Here is a 25,202-nt window from a genome sequence, read left to right as displayed (position 1 = left end):
ACCAGCCAAACGACAACACTGCCGGCTGCTAGTGAAAGCACTCAATGCAGTGAAGTCCTAGGTGCATTGCCCCCTGGGAAACATGAATATGCAAAAGAAGAGCCCGTGGAGCCTCACTGAAGAGTCTCAAAACACAGGACTAGCCAGATATCCCTCCGGGAAGGGCACAGCCAAGGGGCAGCTCCTGTTAGGAAACCACCATATTAAGTGGCCCTATAAGTCAATGTAATGACAAGGGATAAACCAAGGCCAGGTACCCATCCACATACAGCTGTTTCGGGGTGTTGCCCCTCATCAGTGTGGAGCAGGATTCTGGCTAGGTGGGAGCAATGCCTAGTAGAGCCATTAGGGGCATTAATACTATAAGGCAAAACATGGGGGATTATTACTATGGGGCTGAACATGGTAGGGGGCAAGGCCGGCTCCAGGTTTTTGTGGGCCCTTGGGTGAGAGAGCCTCAGCGGGCCCCTTTGTATAGCACACCTTGGGGCACACCTACCAAATAAAGTTTGACAAAATACTGAAAAAAAAACGTAATCCAGTAACTCACAGGTGACGTCTTCTTTGATCTGAGGCGATCGCTCTCCGTTTCCTCTCGATCTTGCCCAGACCTCCATGATGATATCTTTAAACTACAATTCATCTCTTCGGGACCTGTCAGACAAACATGTTAGACTCCGCACATTTCCAGCAACTTCCTTCCCTTTTTCCCACCCATAGGCTCCCATACAGTAGTAACTCCACTGTTTGGTGTCATGTGCAGTAAAGTAAGGAGGTTTGTAGGTCCCGTGCTGTGCCCCCCCATATAGTAATAATGTCCCAATGCTGTGCCCCCCCATATAGTAATAATGTCCCAATGCTGTGCCCTCCATATAGTAATAATGTCCCAATGCTGTGCCCTCCATATAGTAAAGATGCCCTCTGTCCCCATAGTAATGTCCCCTGCCCCATAGTAATGTCCTCTGCCCCCATAGTAATGTCCCCTGCCCTTATAGTAATGCCCCCTGCCCCATAGTAATGTCCTCTGCCCCCATAGTAATGTCCCCTGCCCCATAGTAATGTCCCCTGCCCCATAGTAATGTCCTCTGCCCCCATAGTAATGTCCCCTGCCCCATAGTAATGTCCCCTGCCCCATAGTAATGTCCTCTGCCCCCATAGTAATGCCCCCTGCCCCATAGTAATGTCCTCTGCCCCCATAGTAATGTCCCCTGCCCCATAGTAATGTCCCCTGCCCCATAGTAATGTCCTCTGCCCCCATAGTAATGTCCCCTGCCCCATAGTAATGTCCTCTGCCCCCATAGTAATGTCCCCTGCCCCCATAGTAATGTCCCCTGCCCCCATAGTAATGTCCCCTGCCCCATAGTAATGTCCCCTGCTCCCATAGTAATGTCCCCTGCTCCCCATAGTAATGCCCCCTGCCCCCATAGTAATGCCCCCTGCCCCCATAGAAATGCCCCCTGCTCTCCCTCAACACAAGAAAACAAAAAAATAAAACCATACTCACTAATCCGGGCGGGGGACAGGTCCTCATTACATGAGGTATACCGGGGGGAACTACAACTCCCAGCATGTCCAGTCTGTTATTATGTGAGATCAGAGGACATCACAGGAGGAGGTATAAGAGAAGGACTACAACTCCCAGCATGGACAGCCTGTTATTATGGGAGATCAGAGGACATCACAGGAGGCGGTATAAGAGGAGGACTACAATTCCCAGCATACAGAAAGAAGGTATAAGTGAGCCCCGACCCCTCATGTCACATGACAATGATCACAGGTCCTTCATCCATATGCAGCCTCTCCCGTTCTCAGCCCGGCCCCCTTATGACGTCACCACAGGTCACACAACCCCCCCCCCCCCACACACACACACAGACACCCGGACTCAGGGTCGGCAGCACCCTCCCCCCCAGGTGTCCGGAGGTTGGTGATGAGGCGAGCGTCTGGCTCACTGCTCGGGCAAGTGTCGGGGGCCCCCCTGAGCGGCCTTGGGTCCCGGCACTTGCCCGAGTATGCTGGTCGCTGACGCCGACCCTGGTAGGGGGGATTATTACTATGGGGCAAAACATGGGAGGAGAGATTATTACTATGTGGCAGATTATGGGAGGGGGATGAGTACTATCGGGCAGAACATGGGAGGGGAAAATAATACTGTGGGGCAGAACATGGGAGCGGGGATAAGTACTAAGGGTCAGAACATGAGGGGAATTATTACAATCTGGCAGAACATGGGAGGGGGGATTAGCACTATGGGCCAGAACATGTGAGGGGGCATTAATACTATAGGGCACAACATAGGGGGTTATTACTATGGGGCAGAACATGGGAGGGGGAATTAGTACTATGGGGCAGAACATGGGAGGGGGATAAGTACTATGGGGCAGAACATGGGGGGGATTATTACTATTGGGCAAAGCACAGGGGGGTTATTACTATGGGGCAAAACACGGGGGGGGGATTATTGCTATGGGGACAGCAAAGGGGGGAATATTACTATAGGGACAGCAGGGAGGGGGAGAAATTACTATGTGTTGTGAAGTTGTTGTAAAAGTGCGGAGCCTAGGATGTTTGTCTGGCAGGTTCAGAAGAGATAAATTGTAGCTGTATGAAATCATCATGGTGGTCGGGCCAGAAGGAGAGGAAAAGGAAAGTGACGCCTCAGATCAAAGAAGACGTCACCTGAATGGCTTTTTTTTGCCTAAAGTTGAAAATGCTGGAATAAAACTGCTGTATGTCATAATACACACACACTGCTTCTTCATAGCAACAACGCTTTAAGCAAGATTCACCCTGTATTCAAAACTACCTAGAAACGGCCCTGTACCTCACAGCCACCTCAACTCTGCTACCTCACAGGCACCTCAACTCTGTTACCTCACTGATACCTCACAGCCACCTCAACTCTGCTACCTAACTGATCCCTCAACTCTGCTACCTCACAGCCACTTCAACTCTGCTACCTCACAACCACCTCAACTCTGCTACCTCACAGCCACCTCAACTCTGCTACCTCAGTTATCCATTGAAAGGAATGAAGTATTTTACCCTCTTAATTTTTTTCCGGTTATTCATAGTTACATTTTCTGTACTGACTTGTCCCATGTATTTAGTTTCCTCTTCTGGATGGTAATTCCAGCTTCCCCTCGCCTGTATAGGAATACAAATTAACGCAAACATCTCCTATTGACTTTAATAGGGTTCGAGTTCGAATCGAACCTCAAACCGAATGCACCTACTGTTTGAGGTTTGACTCAAACTCAAACTTTTTTACTGTTCGATCATCACTAGTTATCTACTGTATGGAGCAATATTGGGGATGAAGTACTATTTGGGACACTATTACACTGTTATAGGATACACATGGGGTAAATAATGAGGTAGCTACTGTGTGGGGGGCACTCTTATAGGGCAGTATAAGGGAAATAATAATGCATGGGCTACAGAAGGTGGCATTATTACCATTGGGGGTACTATAGATGGGTAGGTGGTGCTATAAAACTGTAGAGCTTAGGATGTGTGTCTGAGAGATTCTGTGAAGATGGTTGTGATCATTAGAAATCATCATGACCGCCTGGGCCAAGTGGGGAAGAAAACGAAAGAAGAAGCCACCAATCAGGGAAACCGTCACTTGTGAGTGACAGGATGTAGAGTAACTGTGCTGTAATATACTCCACGTATGGAGGTATACATGGTCTGCATACAGGGTGTTGTATACAGCAGCGCTTCTCAAACTGTCAGGCGCAGCTCACAGTCCGGTGAGGCGCGAGGTTCCTGTCTGTTCCGGCACCAGGGGCGTTGCTAGGAAAAAAAAGCATAGCCCCAAACTTTTTTTGGCCAGGATTTGGTGCGCAGGACGGCACCATTACAGCTGGAGCTGCTGCTGTGTCCGGGCTGTAGCGGCTTCCTGTGGGACCCGGTCACCCCGTAGTGCAGTCGGACATACTGCTGGCTCTATCTGTAGGAGGTGCCAAGGAGACACTGACGCGGACATGGGGCGCTCTCTCCGCAGGACCTGCTAGTCTAGTGAACCTGTCGCCGGTCGCGCTTCCAGATTTGAAATCCACCGCTAATCCAAAAGTTCGGGCCTATTTGGGTTATTATTTGTGGGGCACTAGTGGGGTTATTAATTATTTGTGGGGCACTCTGACAGTGCCAGGAGCACCGCATGCACAGAAATGGGGTAATGAGGAGAGAGGGAGCTGACACAGAAATAGGAGGTTAAGAATGGAATCATGCTGGTGTGTGTGGAAGCTGCCATGCGAGTAGAGGGGTGGGTTACGGAGAAAGGAGTGCTGCACTGTGGTGCTAGATTACAGGTGGAGCAGTAGGTGGTGTTGGGATATAATGTGCACTACATGGCAGTATTAAGCATTGCATAGTAGTATGTGTTTGTTGGTGAGGCCCGAGCATCAATATGGAGCCCCAGGTGAGGCCCGAGAACAAAAAGTTTGAGAAGCAATGGTATACAGTATGATGGTGTTAGTTATTATGTGGTCATGGTATGGTGGTATTATTTGTCCCCTGTATTGTCTTATTGGTATAATTACCCTTGGTTTTGTGGTGTATAATGTATAATAACTGTATAACCCTGATAACACAGCAGCAGCTGGATATGTGATATATAAGTTACTGTACAGTATAGCAGCATGTGGTGTATAATGTATAATAACTGTATAACCCTGATAACACAGCAGCAGCTGGATATGTGATATATAAGTTACTGTACAGTATAGCAGCATGTGGTGTATAATGTATAGTAACTGTATAACCCTGATAACACAGCAGCAGCTGGATATGTGATATATAAGTTACTGCACAGTATAGCAATCAGCATGTAGTGTATAATGTATAGTAACTGTATAAGTTCAGTGTACAAGTATCCAACACCACTACGTTGCATATATCGTGAGTGTGCGATAGTAGAGAAAAGTACACTCACATTTCAGTAGTCTTCATCTTGACTTTATTTGTTGCATTAATCGGGATTTGGCTGTGTGTGGTCAGAACACTGGAGGTAGCTGGAGGTTAGGCGTCCTCTCCCTGCCGCGCGACGTTTCGGAAGGCGGGGCTTCCTTACTCAGGCGCATGAGTAAGGAAGCCCCGCCTTCCGAAACGTCGCGCGGCAGGGAGAGGACGCCTAACCTCCAGCTACCTCCAGTGTTCTGACCACACACAGCCAAATCCCGATTAATGCAACAAATAAAGTCAAGATGAAGACTACTGAAATGTGAGTGTACTTTTCTCTACTATCGCACACTCACGATATATGCAACGTAGTGGTGTTGGATACTTGTACACTGAACTGTTACATGCCAAAGAAGTGGGAGTTGGCAGTATCCACGTTGATTGCTCATTAGTGAGCCTGCTTGTGGTCTGTAGCCAGACATTGCGCTTTGTTCTAGTAACTGTATAACCCTGATAACAGCAGCTGGATATGTGATATATAAGTTACTGTACAGTATAGCAATCAGCATGTGGTGTATAATGTATAGTAACTGTATAACCCTGATAACACAGCAGCAGCTGGATATGTGATATTATAAGTTACTGTACAGTATAGCAGCATGTGGTGTATAATGTATAGTAACTGTATAACCCTGATAACACAGCAGCTGGATATGTGATATTATAAGTTACTGTACAGTATAGCAGCATGTGGTATATAATGTATAGTAACTGTATAACCCTGATAACACTGCAGCAGCTGGATATGTGATATATAAGTTACTGTACAGTATAGCAATCAGCATGTGGTGTATAATGTATAGTAACTGTATAACCCTGATAACACAGCAGCTGGATATGTGATATATAAGTTACTGTACAGTATAGCAATCAGCATGTGGTGTATAATGTATAGTAACTGTATAACCCTGATAACACAGCAGCTGGATATGTGATATATAAGTTACTGTACAGTATAGCAGCATGTGGTGTATAATGTATAGTAACTGTATAACCCTCATAACACAGCAGCAGCTGGATATGTGATATATAAGTTACTGTACAGTATAGCAGCATGTGGTATATAATGTATAGTAACTGTATAACCCTGATAACACAGCAGCAGCTGGATATGTGATATATAAGTTACTGTACAGTATAGCAGTATGTGGTATATAATGTATAGTAACTGTATAACCCTGATAACACAGCAGCAGTTTGTAGATACAGGATGGAACTGCAGATCCCTATAATGCAGTAGCGTAGTACAACAGGCTAGACTAGAGAAGCAGGGCTGCTAACAGAGATCTGTGTGGTCACGTGACAGCAATGGGGAAGGGGTGTGTGTTCAGCATGGACCAATAGGGAAGTGAGAATGACAGAGCTGTGCAAGAAGACAGTGACAGAAATTTCTCTATTCAGGAATGTGTATAGCTGAGTGTAAGTGTAGGCACATTATAGCAGCAGTGTGTATAGCTGAGTGTGAGTGCAGGCACATTATAGCAGGAATGGAGAGGATGGGAAACACAAGGGCTGACAGACTGTAGGGAGCACGAAGGAATGAGTAGGGTATATGTGGGCATATAAATGTAGAACTCTCTGTCCGGGGAGAGAGGGGTTACAGCTATTGCAAGATTACCTCCACAGTCCTGTCCCCTGATGCAAACTCCAGCCTGAAATGGATCTGCTATGATTTGGAAGGTGAGGGAGACTTCCTGGGTTAGAGTACAGAGCTGTAGATCCCGCAGCGCCCCCCCTGACTTTCCTTCCCACCCAGTACAGGGAGCCCTTAACCTTCCTCTAGTGTTAGCTTTCTGTTACTCTTTCTTATGTTAATGGGTCGGTTTTGACCCGTGTCTTAAATCACCCCTAGGATGCCCTAAAAACATTTATTTTTGATCCATTTTGTTTCTTACCTCTTAGTTACCTTGTTAGGGTTTCTCATCCATGGAAGGATTGATTTTAATAATTTTGTTGTGGCCCCCTGGGCCTTTCATTTGAAAGCATACCCTTCATTTTCAATATAAAAATATTGTCAAATGAACCTCAAGAGAATAATATAAACTTTAAAAAGTTTGTTATATTACCTGACTATTACTGAAGGGTTTTAGAACACATTTCTTAAATGTAAAAAATATATACATATGTATATTTTATATTATTAACTCTAGTAACAACTATGGTGTTACGGGTCATATCTAACTACTTTATGAAAAGGGCAATAAACAGATTTTTTTTTAATAGAACTTTAATACAAATAAGAGATGAAAATTATATTATTATTATTATTATTAATAATAATAATAATAATTAGCTTTTCTAGGTCAAACAAACAACAATCAATCAATCAAGCAAATCAAATCAACAGAAATCAAGTACTAGTTTTTAGATGTGTAGCAAAGTGACCCTTTTTGTGTGTTCTTTGCAGAGGTATTTTTTGCAGGTGAAGCGCGATGTGTTTGTCTTTCTCTCCTTATTGCTAGGGCAGACCTGACACCTCTTTCTTTTAGAATCAGGTGGTGTCACTGGGGTTGTGGCTTTTGTGGTTGATGTTGAGGCAGGGTGAGGAGGATGCTGGTGATGATGCTCTTTGTGTTACTGTGGGTGTGGACGAAGCACTTGTTGAGCTCTGGAGTTGTCGGACCAAGGCCGCAGCGGCTGGGTCTCGGGGCACTCGTTCCCTTTGGTCAATGTGCGCCTTGACAAGGGCTCTTCCTATTTCCTCAAGAAACATCCTCCGCTTGTGTTTTTTCTTTGAATTCCATCCTTGGAGAATGTGGGTCCACAACACAAAAGCATTGTATGCTGACACATCAAGGATGTTGTAGAATACAACCATTGGCCAACTCCTAGTCATTCGCTGGCAAGTGTAGGTGGCAGTCAGCTTGTCCAGGTTGTCCACTCCTCCTTTGTTTTTGTTACAGTCCAGGATGATTCTGGGCTTTTCGTCACTTCCTGATGACACAGCTGCATCTTTGTGAAGGTCATTCCACATGTTGCCATAGACTTTTTTTCTTTTAAGGTTTGTGATAGCAATAATGCCTTTTTTTTTTATTGACAATGGCATTAGGGATGGTCCGTACGAATCCGAACTCTTGGTAATGATTCCCGCTGTTTGCCTGCTCCGTGCAGCGGGCGGATCCAGCGGGAGGACCACCTGGAAAACTGGGATACAGCCATAGCCATAGGCTGTATCCCAGTTTTCCAGGCGGTCCTCCCGCTGTATCCACCCGCTCCACGGAGCGGGCAGACAGCGGGAATATGATGCCCAGTGTTTAGGTTCATACGAACCCGAACCTCGGAAAGTTCGGACCATCCCTAAATGGCATAAACAGATCAAAACATGTCTTGATGTCACTTACTCTTGTCACAGCAAACCTTATGATCCTAGGGGTCATTTTTATGACATTTGCAGCATCTGCCCTGCCATGTACAGTACATCTGGAGGTACTGAGCTCCAACTGATCTTGCCACTTTTGGATTTGAATCTTACCAGCGGGAGCAGTTTCAGCACCGGTGACCTCCTCATCAGACTGATCAGAACTGTCTGTGTCTTTCGGTTGATACTCCACATCATCTTCCTCCTCAGAAACCTGTTCATCTGTATCACTTTGCTGCTGTGTGTCCTTGGATTCATTATCATCCAAGATATAATCCAGAATTTGGCTTGCATCTAATCTTCTCCTCATTGTTGCATGGTGTAAACTGGAGATGTATACTCTGCAAAGTACCAACTCTAAGCTGATTTGGCCATACATGCCTGGACATGTCCCTAACTCAAGTTGTTGGAGGTAGAGCTGGCTGTGGGCTGTTGGTTTATTTTGTGTTTATGAGTTCAGTTTTGGGACTTATTATTGTTTTTATACTCTTATATTACACCTGGGTCGAAATTGACCCCAAAAACACAAATGTTATATTTTTAATAAGAGCATTTTACAATTTAGTAAAATAGATTTATTTTATTGTATTTTGTTTAAAAATAAGTTTCTGACAAAGTCAAAAAGTCTTGATGCAATAAACAAATGTATGTAGAATTTGTATGCATTTAAAACCTAAAACGGGTCGGTCACGACCCTAACACTAGAGGAAGGTTAACCAAGTTAAAATTTTGAAAAACTGTGATCTCTACTTGCAAAACGCTCTTAAACCAAAGTGCAACCATATATATATATATATATATATATATATATATATATATATATACACACTCACCGGCCACTTTATTAGGTACACCTGTCCAACTGCACGTTACCACTTAATTTCTAATCAGCCAATCACATGGCGGCAACTCAGTGCATTTAGGCATGTAGACATGGTCAAGACAATCTCCTGCAGTTCAAACCGAGCATCAGTATGGGGAAGAAAGGTGATTTGAGTGCCTTTAAACGTGGCATGGTTGTTGGTGCCAGAAGGGCTGGTCTGAGTATTTCAGAAACTGCTGATCTACTGGGATTATCACGCACAACCATCTCTGGGGTTTACAGAGAATGGTCCGAAAAAGAAAAAACATCCAGTGAGCGGCAGTTCTGTGGGCGGAAATGCCTTGTTGATGCCAGAGGAGAATGGGCAGACTGGTTCGAGCTGATAGAAAGGCAACAGTGAATCAAATAGCCAACCGTTACAACCAAGGTAGGCAGAAGAGCATCTCTGACCGCACAGTACGGCCAACTTTGAGGCAGATGGGCTACAGCAGCAGAAGACCACACCAGGTGCCACTCCTTTCAGCTAAGAACAGGAAACTGAGGCTACAATTTGCACAAGCTCATCGAAATTGGACAGTAGAAGATTGGAAAAACGTTGCCTGGTCTGATGAGTCTCGATTTCTGCTGCGACATTCGGATGGTAGGGTCAGAATTTGGCGTCAACAACATGAAAGCATGGATCCATCCTGCCTTGTATCAACGGTTCAGGCTGGTGGTGGTGGTGTCATGGTGTTGGGAATATTTTCTTGGCACTCTTTGGGCCCCTTGGTACCAATTGAGCATCGTTGCAACGCCACAGCCTACCTGAGTATTGTTGCTGACCATGTCCATCCCTTTATGACCACAATGTACCCAACATCTGATGGCTACTTTCAGCAGGATAATGCGCCATGTCATAAAGCTAGAATCATCTCAGACTGGTTTCTTGAACATGACAATGTGTTCACTGTACTCAAATGGCCTCCACAGTCACCAGATCTCAATCCACTAGAGCATCTTTGGGATGTGGTGGAACGGGAGATTCTCATCATGGATGTGCAGCCGACAAATCTGCGGCAACTGTGTGATGCCATCATGTCAATATGGACCAAAATCTCTGAGGAAGCTTCCAGCACCTTGTTGTATCTATGCCACCAAGAATTGAGGCAGTTCTGAAGGCAAAAGGAGGTCCAACCCGTTACTAGCATGGTGTACCTAATAAAGTGGCCGGTGAGTGTATATATATACAGTGGGGAAAAAAAGTATTTAGTCAGTCACCAATAGTGCAAGTTTTCCCACTTAAAAAGATGAGAGGCGTCTATAATTTACATCATAGGTAGACCTCAACTATGAGAGACAAAATGAGAAAAATCCCGAAAATCACATTGTTTGATTTTGTAAGAATTTATTTGCAAATTATGGTGGAAAATAAGTATTTGGTCACCTACAAACAATCAAGATTTCTGGCTCTCACAGACCTGTAACTTCTTCTTTAACCCCTTAAGGTCAAAGCCTATTTTTGTTTTTGCGCTTTTGCTTATTCCATTTTAAGTTTAAAAGTCCATAGCGCTTGCATTTTTTCACCTAGAGACGTATATGAGCGCTTATTTTTTGCGAAACCAATTGTACTTTGCAATGACAGGCATTATTTTTCCATAACATATGCTGCGAAACCGGAAAAAAATCATTTGCGCTGTCAAATTGAAAAAAAAACAAATTTGTTTTGATTTCGGGGAGTTTTGCATTTACGCCGTCCATCCTATGGTAAAACTGACTTGTTATGCACGTTCCTCAAGTCGTTACGAATACTATGATATATAACATGTATAACTTATATTGTATCGGATGGCCTGTAAAAAATTCAAACCATTGTTAACAAATATACGTTCCTTAAAATCGCTCCATTCCCAGGCTTATAGCGCTTTTATCCTTTGGTCTATGGGGCTTTGTGAGGTGTCAGTTTTTGCGCCATGATGTGTTCTTTCTATCGGTACCTTGATTGCGCATATACGACTTTTTGATCGTTTTTTATTACATTTTTTCTGGATTTGATGCGACCAAAAATGCGCAATTTTGCACTTTGGATTTTTTTTGCGCTGACGCCGTTTACCGTGCGAGATCAAGAATGTGATTAATTAATAGTTCGGGCGATTACGCGCGCGGCGATACTAAATATGTTTATTTATTTATTAATTTATATTTATAAAATGGGAAAAGGGGACTTGTATATAGACAGCACTGATCTCTCATAGAGATCAATGCTGTGTATATACACAGCAAAGATCGATTAGATCGGTCATAGATTACTATGGCCTGCTGCAGGCCATAGCAATCTATTGCCGAGCCGGGATCAGCGTCATTCCGACGCTGAGGCCCGGCACGGGCAGAAGAACGGATCTCCCCCCCGCGATCGCATCGCGGGGGGGAGATCCGTCCCACTAGACACCAGGGATGTGTTTACCTAAGCCTCTAAGTGCAGCTGTCAGGTTTGACAGCTGCACTTAGAGGCTTAATTAGCCGGCGCGGCAACGGGATCCGCGCTGGCTAATAGAGGCACTGCCCGGCTGCACGTGTCAGCCGGGATCAGCGCCGTTCAGATACGACATGGGTTGCTAAGGGGTTAAGAGTCTCCTCTTTCCTCCACTCATAACCTGTAGTAATGGCACCTGTTTAAACTTGTTATCAATATAAAAAGACACCTGTGCACACCCTCAAACAGTCAGACTCCAAACTCCACTATGGTGAAGACCAAAGAGCTGTCAAAGGACACCAGAACCAAAATTGTAGCCCTGCACCAGGCTGGGAAGACTGAATCTGCAATAGGCAAGCAGCTTGGAGTGAAGAAATCAACTGTGGGAGCAATAATTAGAAAATGGAAGACATACAAGACGACTGATAATCTCCCTCGATCTGGGGCTCCACGCAAAATCTCACCCCGTGGGGTCAAAATAATCACAAGAACGGTGAGCAAAAATCCCAGAACCACGCAGGGGGACCTAGTGAATGAACTGCAGAGAGCTGGGACCAATGTAACAAAGCCTACCATCAGTAACACACTATGCCGCCAGGGACTGCACTGATCCTGCAGTGCCAGACGTGTCCCACTGCTTAAGCCAGTACATGCCCGGGCCCGTCTGAAGTTTGCTAGAGAGTATTTGGATGATCCAGAAGAGTATTGGGAGAATGTCCTATGGTCTGATGAATCCAAAGTGGAACTGTTTGGTAGAAACACAACTTGTCGTGTTTGGAGGAAAAAGAATACTGAGTTGCATCCATCAAACACCATAGCTACTGTAAAGCATGGGGGTGGAAACATGCTTTGGCGCTGTTTCTCTGCAAAGGGGCCAGGACGACTGATCCGGGTACATGAAAGAATGAATGGGGCCATGTATCGTGAGATTTTGAGTGCAAACCTCCTTCCATCAGCAAGGGCATTGAAGATGAAACGTGGCTGGGTCTTTCAACATGACAATGATCCAAAGCACACCGCCAGGGCAACGAAGGAGCGGCTTCATAAGAAGCATTTCAAGGTCCTGGAGTGGCCTAGCCAGTCTCCAGATCTCAACCCTATAGAAAACCTTTGGAGGGAGTTGAAAGTCTGTGTTGCCAAGCGACAGCCGCAAAACATCACTGCTCTAGAGGAGATCTGCATGGAGGAATGGGCCAACATCCCAACAACAGTGTGTGCCAACCTTGTGAAGACTTACAGAAAACGTTTGACCTCTGTCATTGCCAACAAAGGAGATAGAACAAAGTATTGAGATGAATTTTGTTACTGACCAAATACTTATTTTCCACCATAATTTGCTAATAAATTCTTACAAAATCAGACAATGTGATTTTCGGGATTTGTTTTCTCATTTTGTCTCCCATAGTTGAGGTCTACATATGGTGTCAATTACAGACGCCTCTCATCTTTTTAGGTGGGAGAACTTGCACTATTGGTGACTGACTAAATACTTTTTTCCCCCACTGTGTATATATATATATATATATATATATATATATATATACCCACAGGATGGGCCATAAGTTAGGATACACCCTGATAAAAACGGAAGCAGTTGCTGATATCACCTTACCATTTGTGGCATAGGAGGGGGAAAACATTTGAGGCCGGGTGACGCCCATCTGCAAAGCTGCCATTTTCGACTCAACTTTTTCAGTAAAAAGGGGGTCATGTGACACATCAAACACATAGAGAATCACACAAGAAAAACAATGGTGGGCTCATTTTTAACATAGCTTTATTCATTATTGAGTTATTGACATGAATTTTTATTGTTACAGGCATTGACACCTCGCAGTGGTTAACCAACAAGGAGCGGACAAGGATAATCACAGCGAGTTCATCAGCAACATGACCTTAATTTAATCCTCCCAGCATTTAAAAGAAGCAAAGTTGCAGATAAAGCCTGCCAGGACTGTGCTGCAAAGGAGAGCTGAACGAGCACACTAATCCCTGACAATAGTAAAATCATTATAAAATATTGTAATATATACCTTCAAACACCTCCTGGCATTACTCCTGCATCACCTCCTGGCATTACTCCTGCAGCACCTCCTGGCATTACTCCTACAACACCTCCTGGCATTACTCCTACAACACCTCCTGGCATTACTCCTACAACACCTCCTGGCATCCTGGCATTACTCCTACAACATACAGTCATCAGCCCTATGTGATGTTTAACTAGGATTTTCCTTTATACTTATTTACAATCCTTTATATTCATTTACCCCATTTTGAGCATGAAAACGGCTTCTCCCCGTGTGAATTCTCTGATGCTCAACAAGAATTGTTTTTTAAGTAAAACATTTCCCACATTCTAAACCTGAAAACGGCTTCTTCCTTATTTGAATTTGTCGATGGCTAACGAGTTATAATTCCAGAGAAAAATATTTTCCACATTCTGGACATGAAAATAACTTCTCCCCTGTGTGAATGTTTTGATGTCAAAGATGACTTAATTTATGACCATAACATTTCTCACATTGTGAAAATGAAAGTGGCTTCTCCCCGTGGAAATGTTTTTTGATGTTCAAGAATATTTGATTTGACTAAAAGATTTCCCACATTCTGAATATGAAAATGGCTTCTCCCCTGTGTGAATTTTTTGATGTTTAACAAGATCTGATTTCCCAATAAAACATTTCTCACATTCTGAACATGAAAATGGCTTCTCCCCAGTGTGAATTCTTTGATGTTTAACAAGATCTGATTTCCCAATAAAACATTTCTCACATTCTAAACATGAAAATGGCTTCTCCCCAGTGTGAATTCTTTGATGTTTAACAAGATCATATTTGTGAATAAAACATTTCTCACATTCTGAACATGAAAATGGCTTCTCCCCTGTATGAATTCTTTGATGTTTAACAAGATCATATTTCTGAATAAAACATTTCCCACATTCTGAACATGAAAATGGCTTCTCCCCTGTGTGAACTTTATGATGTTCAAGAAGCGTTGATTTCTTAGAAAAACATTTCCCACATTCTGAACATGAAAATGGCTTCTCCCCCGTGTGAATTCTTTGATGTTTAACAAGATCTGATTTATGAATAAAACATTTTCCACATTCTGAGCATGAAAATGGCTTTTCTCCTGTGTGAATTTTTTGATGTTCAAGAAGGCTTGATTTGTGACCAAAACATTTCTCACATTCTGAACAAGAAAATGGCTTCTCCCCCGTGTGAATTCTTCGATGTTTAACAAGATCTGATTTCTGAATAAAACATTTCCCACATTCTGAGCATGAAAATGGCTTCTTACCTGTGTGAATTTTTTGATGTTCAAGAAGGCTTGATTTGTGACCAAAACATTTCTCACATTCTGAACAAGAAAATGGCTTCTCCCCCGTGTGAATTCTTTGATGTTTAACAAGATCTGATTTCTGAATAAAACATTTCCCACATTCTGAGCATGAAAATGGCTTCTTACCTGTGTGAATTTGTTGATGTTTAAGAAGATTTGATTTCCAAGTAAAACATTTCCCACATTCTAAACATGAAAATGACTTCTCCCCTGTGTGAATTTTTTGATGTTCAAGAACATTTGATATCCGAGCAAAACATTTCCCACATTCTGAACATGAAAATGGCTTTTCTTCTGTGTGAATTTTCTGATGTCTCTTAAGATATTTTTTTAGAGCAAAGATCTTTTTACATTGTGAACATGAAAACTGCAGCTTTCCTGTATTTTCTCTTTGATGTTCATCGTCTTCTCTGTAAATGTCAGCTTGCTGTGATGGAGCAGAAGATGGGACTTGTATAACAGGATGAGATGAGAGATCTTTGCTGTGAGGGGCTGAGGGTGTATCTGGGATAGTGGACGGCTCCTCATATGTATCTTGTGTGATATGATCCTCTGAGGAGATCTGATGTCCCCCTGAGCTCCTGGTAGAATCATCTGCAAAAAAGAAAACACCATTTCTCTGATTTCCCAGTAATAGAAGCTTAAACATATTGCAGACATGGAAAGTTACTCTTTTTTATGTAACATAATAAGAATTATAGAATGGCAGAAGCGAAAACGGGCGAGCTCTCCCACTGACACACTGAGGCCAGTGGAGATTCCGCTAATTCCAAGGCTTTTGCTCCGTGTGATCTGGCTCAGAGTAACACAGGCCTCCAGCGTCACTATGCATTATGGGTAATAACATCATCTGCAGGAACTCTATGTTGTTCTCAGGCTGATTTTGGTTATGAATATTGGCCAAACCCGTTGGAAAGTCCTCTATGACCTTGAGTTCAGGTCTTATAGAGTTTAAAGGTTGAAATACAGGGAAATGTATAAAAGCTACAGGCGCCATCAGTCCGGGGGCCGGTGGGACACGACTATTCAAGTGTGGGAAATTCTAACAGAACTGAAGACATGTTCATCAGACGGGGAATGTTCTGCTGGCAGTGCCGCACTTTTCTCCAGATAGTGAAGCACAACCCAGCTACAGGGCGGCACAGCGCACACATATTATATGACTGTATTCCATATATTATACACACATCATGTGTTATTACCTGCAGCCGCGTCACATCCTCATCTATATTATATTAGAACTTAGGCTGAATGATTATATAGCTGGAAAACTGACAGAACACAGAGCTTATAATATTCCACACAGAATAGTTACAGTCGGTGACTGAGGAGAATGTGTGACTGTTCTCTGCATTTACTGGTCACTACTCACCTGGGCGGTTACCTGTAGTGATGTCCTCCTTATACTGCTCATCACTGCTGTCATCTGTCTCTTCTTCATCCGACTCTTCCTTTACCCTAATGTCTGTAGCATTAAAACAGTTCAGTTTATTCCCTCCAGTAAGTTCCTCCTTATACTGCTCATCACCGCTCATGTATGTCTCCTCTTCTTCTTTTACCACCTTGAACGTGGCATTAATATAGTTCAGATCCTTCCCTGTAGTGATGTCCTCCTTATACTGCTCATCACTGCTGTCATCTGTCTCTGGAGCATTAATAATGTTCCCATCTTCCCCCTGATTCATAAGATGTGAGAGAAATATTGTAGAAGTCGTCAGACAGGAAGAGAAGTCAGATGGGATGTACAGATCATAGGGAACATCTGCATCTACCTGATCCTGATCCTGTGGGAGAAGAGGACGGGGACATCTCTCTGGTGCTGTTCTCTTACTGGATCTGACTGGAGGGAACACATACAGAGACTGAATTCATTATTTCCATCCAGATAATACAGAGAGGAGGTGTGTATATAGTCCTGTCTATTACCTGCTGATGGGAGGGGCTGCTGATCCTCCAGCATCACATCCTTGTACTGATCCTTGTGTCCTTCTACATACTCCCACTCCTCCATGGAGAAATAGACCGCCACGTCCTGACACCTTATAGGAACCTGACACACACAATGATCACACAGTCATCCCCCCCACCCCTCCAGTGGTGTTACTGTATAATGTCCCAGCATTCCCAGCAGCCACAGTCTCACCTCTCCACTCAGCAGCTCCACCATCTTGTTGGTGACTTCTAGGATCTTCTCTTCCTCCATTTCCTCATGTATCAGGGGCCCCGGGATTGGGCTCAGGGTTCTTCCCCATCCTTCACACCCAGGGGCCCCACAGCGCCCACTAGAGGACTTCTTCACTACTGTGTAATCCTGTGTATGGAGAGACACATTACTATCACTCCATCCATTCCCAGAATCCCTCACCTCTCCAGTCCTATCCATCTGTTATTCCATAGATAAGAATGATGTCATGATGACATCACTCCCAGAATCCCTCACCTCTCCAGTCCTATCCATCTGTTATTTCATAGATAAGAATGATGTCATGATGACATCACTCCCAGAATCCCTCACCTCTCCAGTCCTATCCATGTTATTCCATAGATAAGAATGATGTCATGATGACATCACTCCCAGAATCCCTCACCTCCCCAGTCCTATCCATCTGTTATTCCATAGATAAGAATGATGTCATGATGACATCACTCCCAGAATCCCTCACCTCTCCAGTCCTATCCATCTGTTATTCCATAGATAAGAATGATGTCATGATGACATCACTCCCAGAATCCCTCACCTCCCCAGTCCTATCCATCTGTTATTCCATAGATAAGAATGATGTCATGATGACATCACTCCCAGAATCCCTCACCTCTCCAGTCCTATCCATCTGTTATTCCATAGATAAGAATGATGTCATGATGACATCACTCCCAGAATCCCTCACCTCTCCAGTCCTATCCATCTGTTATTCCATAGATAAGAATGATGTCATGATGACATCATTCCCAGAATCCCTCACCTCTCCAGTCCTATCCATCTGTTATTCCATAGATAAGAATGATGTCATGATGACATCACTCCCAGAATCCCTCACCTCCCCAGTAAGCAGGAAGAGTATGTGTAGGGTGAGGGTTATTATCCTCTCGGCCATCTTGTCTCTGTCTCTCTCCATGGTTGATGGGTCGGTCTCTTATATAGAAGATATCAGCAGAGGATCCTGGAGTGTAAGAATCTGAATAGAAGAAAGAGGAAACAATGTAACACAACTCATCACAAGCATGAGCAAAAAAAAATGTTCTGGCTCCAGTAATTAATCAAAACAGGACAGAAAACTACCCAGTCCTGAAGGGGTTAATCCTCCCGCTGTCCCCCAGCTCCTTCCCTGCAGAGACTCCACACATCCCTCCACCTGCAGAGCTGTACAGGAGCCGTGTGCTTCCCCTGTGCTTCCAGGACCTGCCATGATGTCACAGTCATGTGATCAGTCACATGGAGGAGGAGGAGTCACATGATCAGGGGCTGCTGCTCAGTGTATGCAGGACTCTGCTGTGCTGGATGAGCTGAAGTGAAGTGTATGCAGCAGAGCTGTGTGTGATGTGTGTGGAGCAGAGCTGTGTATGTGTGCTTGAGAAAGGCTCTACTGAGGAGCGGAAACGTTGCATGGGAATTTGCCATGTATGGAATCAGGGCCGGCCTTAGGGAAGATGGCGCCCCGTGCGAAACTTTCTTTTGGCGCCCCCCCGCCCCTGTTGATACCCCCTTATAGTGACATACACTAAATCTTACAGCCTCCCACCCCTCCAGACAACCCCCACAATAAAACCACAAACATGACGGGAGGCTGTAGTATTTAGATACGATATACTAAATCCTACTACAACGAGTGCCACCCCTAAACCCCAGCCCCCCAAACCACCCGACCCCCGATAGTAGTACGATCTATGATTTATCGAACATGGTGTAAAGTGAAACTGGCTCAGTTGTCCCTAGCAACCAATCAGATTCCACCTTTCATTTTCCAAAGAGTCTGTGAGGAATGAGAGGTGGAATTTGATTGGTTGCTAGGGGCGACTGAGCCAGGTTCACTTTACACCATGTTTGATAAATCTCCCCCTATCTATCTATTATCTATCTATCATCTACCCCCCCAACTGTTATATATGTGACCTTTTCATCACTTTTTGAAATTTTCTCTGCGATGTGACTTCACTAAAAAACAGCAAATTTGGACTTGGCCTGTTGGGATATGCTGGGTGCAGTAGTTATGCACTGTTTAGCTGTTGGGGTATGATGGGGGCAGTAGTTATGCACTGTTTAGCTGTTGGGATATGCTGGGGGCAGTAGTTATGCACTGTTTAGCTGTTGGGGTATGTTGGGGACAGTAGTTATGCACTGTTTAAGCTGATAGGATATAGATAGGGAGATAGATAGATAGATAGATAGGAGGGAGATAGATGGATAGGAGGTATGCACTGTTTAGCTGTTGGGGTATGCTGGGGGCAGTAGTTATGCACTGTTAAGCTGTTGGGGTATGCTGGGGGCAGTAGTTATGCACTGTTTAGCTGTTGGGGTATGCTGGGGGCAGTAGTTATGCACTGTTTAGCTGTTGGGGTATGCTGGGGGCAGTAGTTATGCACTGTTAAGCTGTTGGGGTATGCTGGGGGCAGTAGTTATGCACTGTTTAGCTGTTGGGATATGCTGGGGGCAGTAGTTATGCACTGTTTAGCTGTTGGGATATGCTGGGGGCAGTAGTTATGCACTGTTTCAGCTGATAGGATATAGATAGGGAGATAGATAGATAGAAAGATAGATAGGAGGGAGATAGATGGATGGATGGATAGATAGATAGATAGATAGGAGGTATGCACTGTTTAGCTGTTGGGGTATGCTGGGGGCAGTAGTTATGCACTGTTTAGCTGTTGGGGTATGCTGGGGGCAGTAGTTATGCACTGTTTAGCTGTTGGGGTATGCTGGGGGCAGTAGTTATGCACTGTTTAGCTGTTGGGATATGCTGGGGGCAGTAGTTATGCACTGTTTAGCTGTTGGGATATGCTGGGGGCAGTAGTTATGCACTCTGATGGAATAGTCCCTCTTGATGTAGAAGGTCTCTGCGGAGCGGAAGCTTCCAGTATTCTCCCTTCGATAGTGTTAACGCGAGCGGAAACCATGCCCTCCGGGGTCAGTATGGAAGAATAACAATGGCCCTTGCTCTGTCGTCCCGTATCTTCTTCAGTACCCGAGGTATTAATGGTACTGGAGGAAAGGCGTAGATGAACGTTTCCGCCCAACTGATGGAGAGACCGTCCACTGCCACTGGGTGATCTCTCCTGGACAGAGAGCAGAACCTTGGTAACTTGGTGTTCTTTTGGGTAGCCATCACATCCAGAGCTGGACGACCCCACTTGCTCACTATCAACTCGAAGACCTCTGGGTTCAGCTCCCATTCGCCTGGAAGTATAATTTTCCGGCTCAGAATATCTGCCTTGGTGTTCAGTACTCCTCTGATATGGACTGCTGATATCGACATCAGGTTGTTCTCTGCCTAAATCATCATACGTCTGCATTCTTGTTGTAACGTTGGACTCCTCGTACCCCCTTGCTTGTTCAGATAATAAACACAAGTGATGTTGTCTGATTGAACCTGCACTGGATGATTGTGCAGAAGTTGTCCGAAGTGAATTAAAGCCAGTCTGATTGCCCTGAGCTCCTTTAGATTGGACGACATATTCTTTTCTGATGGGGACCACCTTCTTTGCATCCACTGAGAGCCGACATGGGCACCCCAGGCTGAGCCGGAGGCATCCGTAGTGAGGATCAAAGGAGCTGGAGTTATCAGACTCTTCCCTTGTCGAAGTCTCGTCTTGGCGAGCCACCACCTCAAATCTACTTTCACTCTGGTTGATATTGGGATACAGTAGTCCAGGCTGTCTGGAGATCTCTCCCAATGACTCAGGATATGGTCTTGTAGGACTCTGATATGTGCTCGAGCCCATTGGACTGCTTCTATCGCTGAAGTCAACATACCCAGGACCCTCATGGCGAACCAAATAGAGCATTCTTGATAGGAACACAGGCTTCTGATTGCTTGTTGTGTTTTGAACACTCTGTCTGGAGATAGAAAGAGACGCATCTGAACGGTATCGATGAGGAATCCCAGGTAAGTAATTCTCTGGGTGGGCAGTAGACGGGACTTCTTTTCGTTGATAATGAATCCGTGGTCTTGCAGAACTTTCAGAGTCATTTCGAGATGGTGGAGAAGAAGATCTTCCGTGGGGGCTCTCACAAGCCAATCGTCGAGGTAGGGAGTTATGTATACTCCTTGGGTTCTGAGATGAGCGGTGAGCACTACCGCAATCTTGGTGAAGACCCGCGGAGCTGAGGTGATCCCGAATGGGAGACAGGTAAATTGATAGTGGAGTATCTGGCGGTGTTGTAGAACTGCCACTCGAAGAAATCTCCTGTGAGATTTTAGTATAGGTACGTGCAGGTAGGCGTCTTGAAGGTCTATGGTTGCAAGATAATCGTTCCTCTGAATCGCCAAGACTGCCGTCTGAATGGATTCCATCTTGAACCTTTTCTTTAGGAAAATTTTGTTTAAAAAGGTAAGGTCGATTACAAATCTCCAGTCTCCACTGCTTTTTGGTACGGTAAAAATTGGGGAGTACACTCCTTGGCTTCTTTCTGCGACGGGTACTTCTTCCAGGGCTCCTTTTTGAATAAATTGGTCTAATAAGTGATGTATTACGGTGTTTCGACTTTTGTTTAACAGAAACCGGTCGGGTGGAAATTCTCTCAATTCCAGTGAGTAACCTCTTGATATTATGGAAGTCACCCATGCATCTGATGATGTTTCTGCCCAACGATTTGCAAAATGTTGAAGCCTGGCTCCAACTTGTGGAGACTGGGACTTGGCGTCATAAGGGCTCCCCTTTAGGGGTGTCAGGCTTTTTCTTGCTGGACTGGCCTGACTGCTGCTTTCCTCCATACTGTTTTCTACGCCCGGAGACGCGAAAATTAGACCGTCTTACTGGTGACCTGCGGAATTTTGTTTTGTAGGATTTAAAGGGTTTTGGTTTTTGTGGAAACCCTACTCCTTTGTTGTCACTCAAATTTTTTAAGATGCCATCCAGTTGCGGGCCAAAAAGCGAAGATGGATGGAAGGGTAAAGAAATAAAGTGTTTTTTTGAGAGAATGTCCCCTGACCACTGCTTCATCCATAAAGCCCTTCTGGCTGAATTGGATACGGCCATTGCTCTTGATGAAAATCTGAGGTTGTCTAAGGGGGCATCACAGAGAAAATCAGCTGCAGATTTTACAATGTCCATGTTATGCATTAAATCTTCCCTGGAAACATCGGACTCAATATCACGGAATAGGTCACTTATCCAAATGCGCAAGGCTCGGGCCACCGGGACAGTTGCCATAGACACTCTGGAGGATGCTGCTGCTGCAGAATATGTTTTTTTACAAAGAGTATCAGCCTTTCTTTCCATAGGATCACTCAATAATGCTGAGTCCTCAGATGGATAGTATGATTTCTTTGATAGTCGAGCAGCATGCAAGTCCACTGCGGGCGGAGACACCCATTCCTCTGTGATCTCTGGATCGAGTCTGTAGGTAGATTTAAATTTGGAGGTGGAGTCTGATTTTTCTTGTTTATGCCAGACACTCTGAAAGCATTCTTTCACAACTGGATGGAATGGAAAAACTTTATTTTTTGTATGTGGAAAGTAGAAAAGTTGATCTCTTTTCGGTTTTAGTGAGACATTTTTGTCGGTCTCCAAAGTCTTTTTTACGGCTGATAACAACTTTGGTACAGCCTCCTTTTGGAGAATAGAGATGTCATCAACTATTTCAAAATCAGAAAAATCAGACTCTTCAATGTCAGAGTACTCATTATGCTCTGGGGAAGAAGCGGCAGCTTTGGATGGAGACCCACGAGACTTATGGGTATGAGCCTGAGCAGAAAAAGAAGCTTTTAATTCTTTAAAGGTGTCAGTCATTTGATCTTTAAACCAGTTTAGAAATTCTCCGGTTTGCATCCCGGTATTTCTTGGAGCTGAGATGCAGGCAGCACAAGAGGATCGCTCCCATGAATCTGGCATCGGTTGCTGACAGGCAGCACAGATATTATGCCTTGACTTCCTTCTACTTTTCCTTCTAGGGCTCGACATCCTAGAAAAAAACACAGGGAGGTATTGAGTAATCACATAGGAGAATGTTACAGGGGGCCCCCGTTCTTTCCCAATACCTTAAACAACAGAGGGATCTGCTGCCCGGCTGAGCGCAGTCCCCTGACTGAAATCGCGGGCTTTTAAACCCTGCATCTGCGCAGAAACGCCTTCCAGACGCCGCGATCCTGCGCATGCGCAGGATGCCGGAGGTTGCGGTGCCGCCATCTTGGTTTCTGGTCCGAGCTCCGAAACCGGAAGTTGCGCCGCCGCCATCTTGGTTTCTAGTGAGGATGCCGGAAACCGGAAGTTGCGGGTCCGCCATTTTGGCAGGAATAAACGTCGGATCAGGAGGCGGCACTGGAGGCGGACTCAGGAGGCGGATACAGATGAGTAACAATAAGAGGCGCTATATTAGTGATCATCATGAACAGTAATATGAAGCTTACCCCCTATAAACAGTGCAATGAGCACTGTACCATGGCTGGTCTGAGATTTTTTAAGGTGCCACAAGACCAGACACATGGGACGGCTGAGGGACGGGCATAATGCTCGTATACGGCCGCATCAGATAAACCCCAGGGACCCACAGCAGGCAGGTATAGAGGCATGCACCATTTCTTCATGTCCGAGAAGAGAAAAAAATACAGTGTCCTGTGGTCTCTCTAGTCCTCTTATAGGGTGATCAGCAGATGCTTGGAATTAATCTATTTGTGTTTAATTGCTAGATTAACCCTCTTCTGTCCGGGTCAACGGGAATCCATTAACCCATGAGTATGTGCTGCCGTAGGACGACCAGGAAATATATATATTATATATATATATATACACTCACAAGCCACTTTATTAGGTACACCTGTCCAACTGCACGTTACCACTTAATTTCTAATCAGCCAATCACATGGCGGCAACTCAGTGCATTTAGGCATGTAGACATGGTCAAGACAATCTCCTGCAGTTCAAACCGAGCATCAGTATGGGGAAGAAAGGTTATTTGAGTGTCTTTGAACGTGGCATGGTTGTTGGTGCCAGAAGGGCTGGTCTGAGTATTTCAGAAACTGCTGATCTACTAGGATTTTCACGCACAACCATCTCTAGGGTTTACAGAGAATGGTCCGAAAAAGAAAAAACATCCAGTGAGCGGCAGTTCTGTGGGCGGAAATGCCTTGTTGATGCCAGAGGTCAGAGGAGAATGGGCAGACTGGTTCGAGCTGATAGAAAGGCAACAGTGACTCAAATAGCCAACCGTTACAACCAAGGTAGGCAGAAGAGCATCTCTGAACGCACAGTACGTCGAACTTTGAGGCAGATGGGCTACAGCAGCAGAAGACCACACCGGGTGCCACTCCTTTCAGCTAAGAACAGGAAACTGAGGCTACAATTTGCACAAGCTCATCGAAATTGGACAGTAGAAGATTGGAAAAACCTTGCCTGGTCTGCTGAGTCTCGATTTCTGCTGCGACATTCGGATGGTAGGGTCAGAATTTGGCGTCAACAACATGAAAGCATGGATCCATCCTGCCTTGTATCAACGGTTCAGGCTGGTGGTGGTGGTGTCATGGTGTTGGGAATATTTTCTTGCCACTCTTTGGGCCCCTTACCAATTGAGCATCGTTGCAATGCCACAGCCAACCTGAGTATTGTTGCTGACCATGTCCATCCCTTTATGACCACAATGGACCCAACATCTGATGGCTACTTTCAGCAGGATAATGCGCCATGTCATAAAGCTAGAATCAACTCAGACTGGTTTCTTGAACATGACAATGAGTTCACTGTATTAAAATGGCCTCCACAGTCACCAGATCTCAATCCAATAGAGCATCTTTGGGATGTGGTGGAACGGGAGATTCGCATCATGGATGTGCAGCCGACAAATCTGCGGCAACTGTGTGATGCCATCATGTCAATAAGGACCAAAATCTCTGAGGAATGCTTCCAGCACCTTGTTGAATCTATGCCACGAAGAATTGAGGCAGTTCTGAAGGCAAAAGGGGGTCCAACCCGTTACTAGCATGGTGTACCTAATAAAGTGGCCGGTGAGTGTATATATATATAAAGTGGGGAAAAAAAGTATTTAGTCAGTCACCAATAGTGCAAGTTTTCCCACTTAAAAAGATGAGAGGCGTCTGTAATTTACATCA

General features: G+C 44.7%; 2 protein-coding genes across 2 annotated transcripts in view; one reads left to right on the top strand and one right to left on the bottom strand.

Annotated features, from left to right (window-relative positions):
* Nucleotides 1-25,202, top strand: part of LOC138786862 (zinc finger protein 665-like) — a 143,814-nt gene that overhangs the window by 72,107 nt on the left and 46,505 nt on the right. The window lies entirely within an intron of this gene.
* Nucleotides 1-25,202, bottom strand: part of LOC138787593 (uncharacterized) — a 36,236-nt gene that overhangs the window by 5,401 nt on the left and 5,633 nt on the right. The window contains exons 3-10 of the mRNA XM_069964939.1: nt 23,139-23,467; nt 21,993-23,062; nt 20,444-21,880; nt 20,124-20,335; nt 16,316-16,727; nt 14,188-15,537; nt 8,438-8,752; nt 7,471-7,899 (exon numbers count right to left, since the gene is read on the bottom strand). Of these exons, the coding sequence (XP_069821040.1) occupies nt 7,471-7,899; nt 8,438-8,752; nt 14,188-15,537; nt 16,316-16,727; nt 20,124-20,335; nt 20,444-21,880; nt 21,993-23,062; nt 23,139-23,467 (5,554 nt within the window). The remainder of the gene's footprint in view (nt 1-7,470; nt 7,900-8,437; nt 8,753-14,187; nt 15,538-16,315; nt 16,728-20,123; nt 20,336-20,443; nt 21,881-21,992; nt 23,063-23,138; nt 23,468-25,202) is intronic.

The sequence above is a fragment of the Dendropsophus ebraccatus genome, chromosome 3, assembly GCF_027789765.1.
Source record: "Dendropsophus ebraccatus isolate aDenEbr1 chromosome 3, aDenEbr1.pat, whole genome shotgun sequence".
Lineage (NCBI taxonomy): Eukaryota > Metazoa > Chordata > Amphibia > Anura > Hylidae > Dendropsophus > Dendropsophus ebraccatus.
The sequence above is the reverse complement of the archived record's forward strand: the minus strand, read 5'-3'. Positions and strand labels throughout refer to the sequence as shown.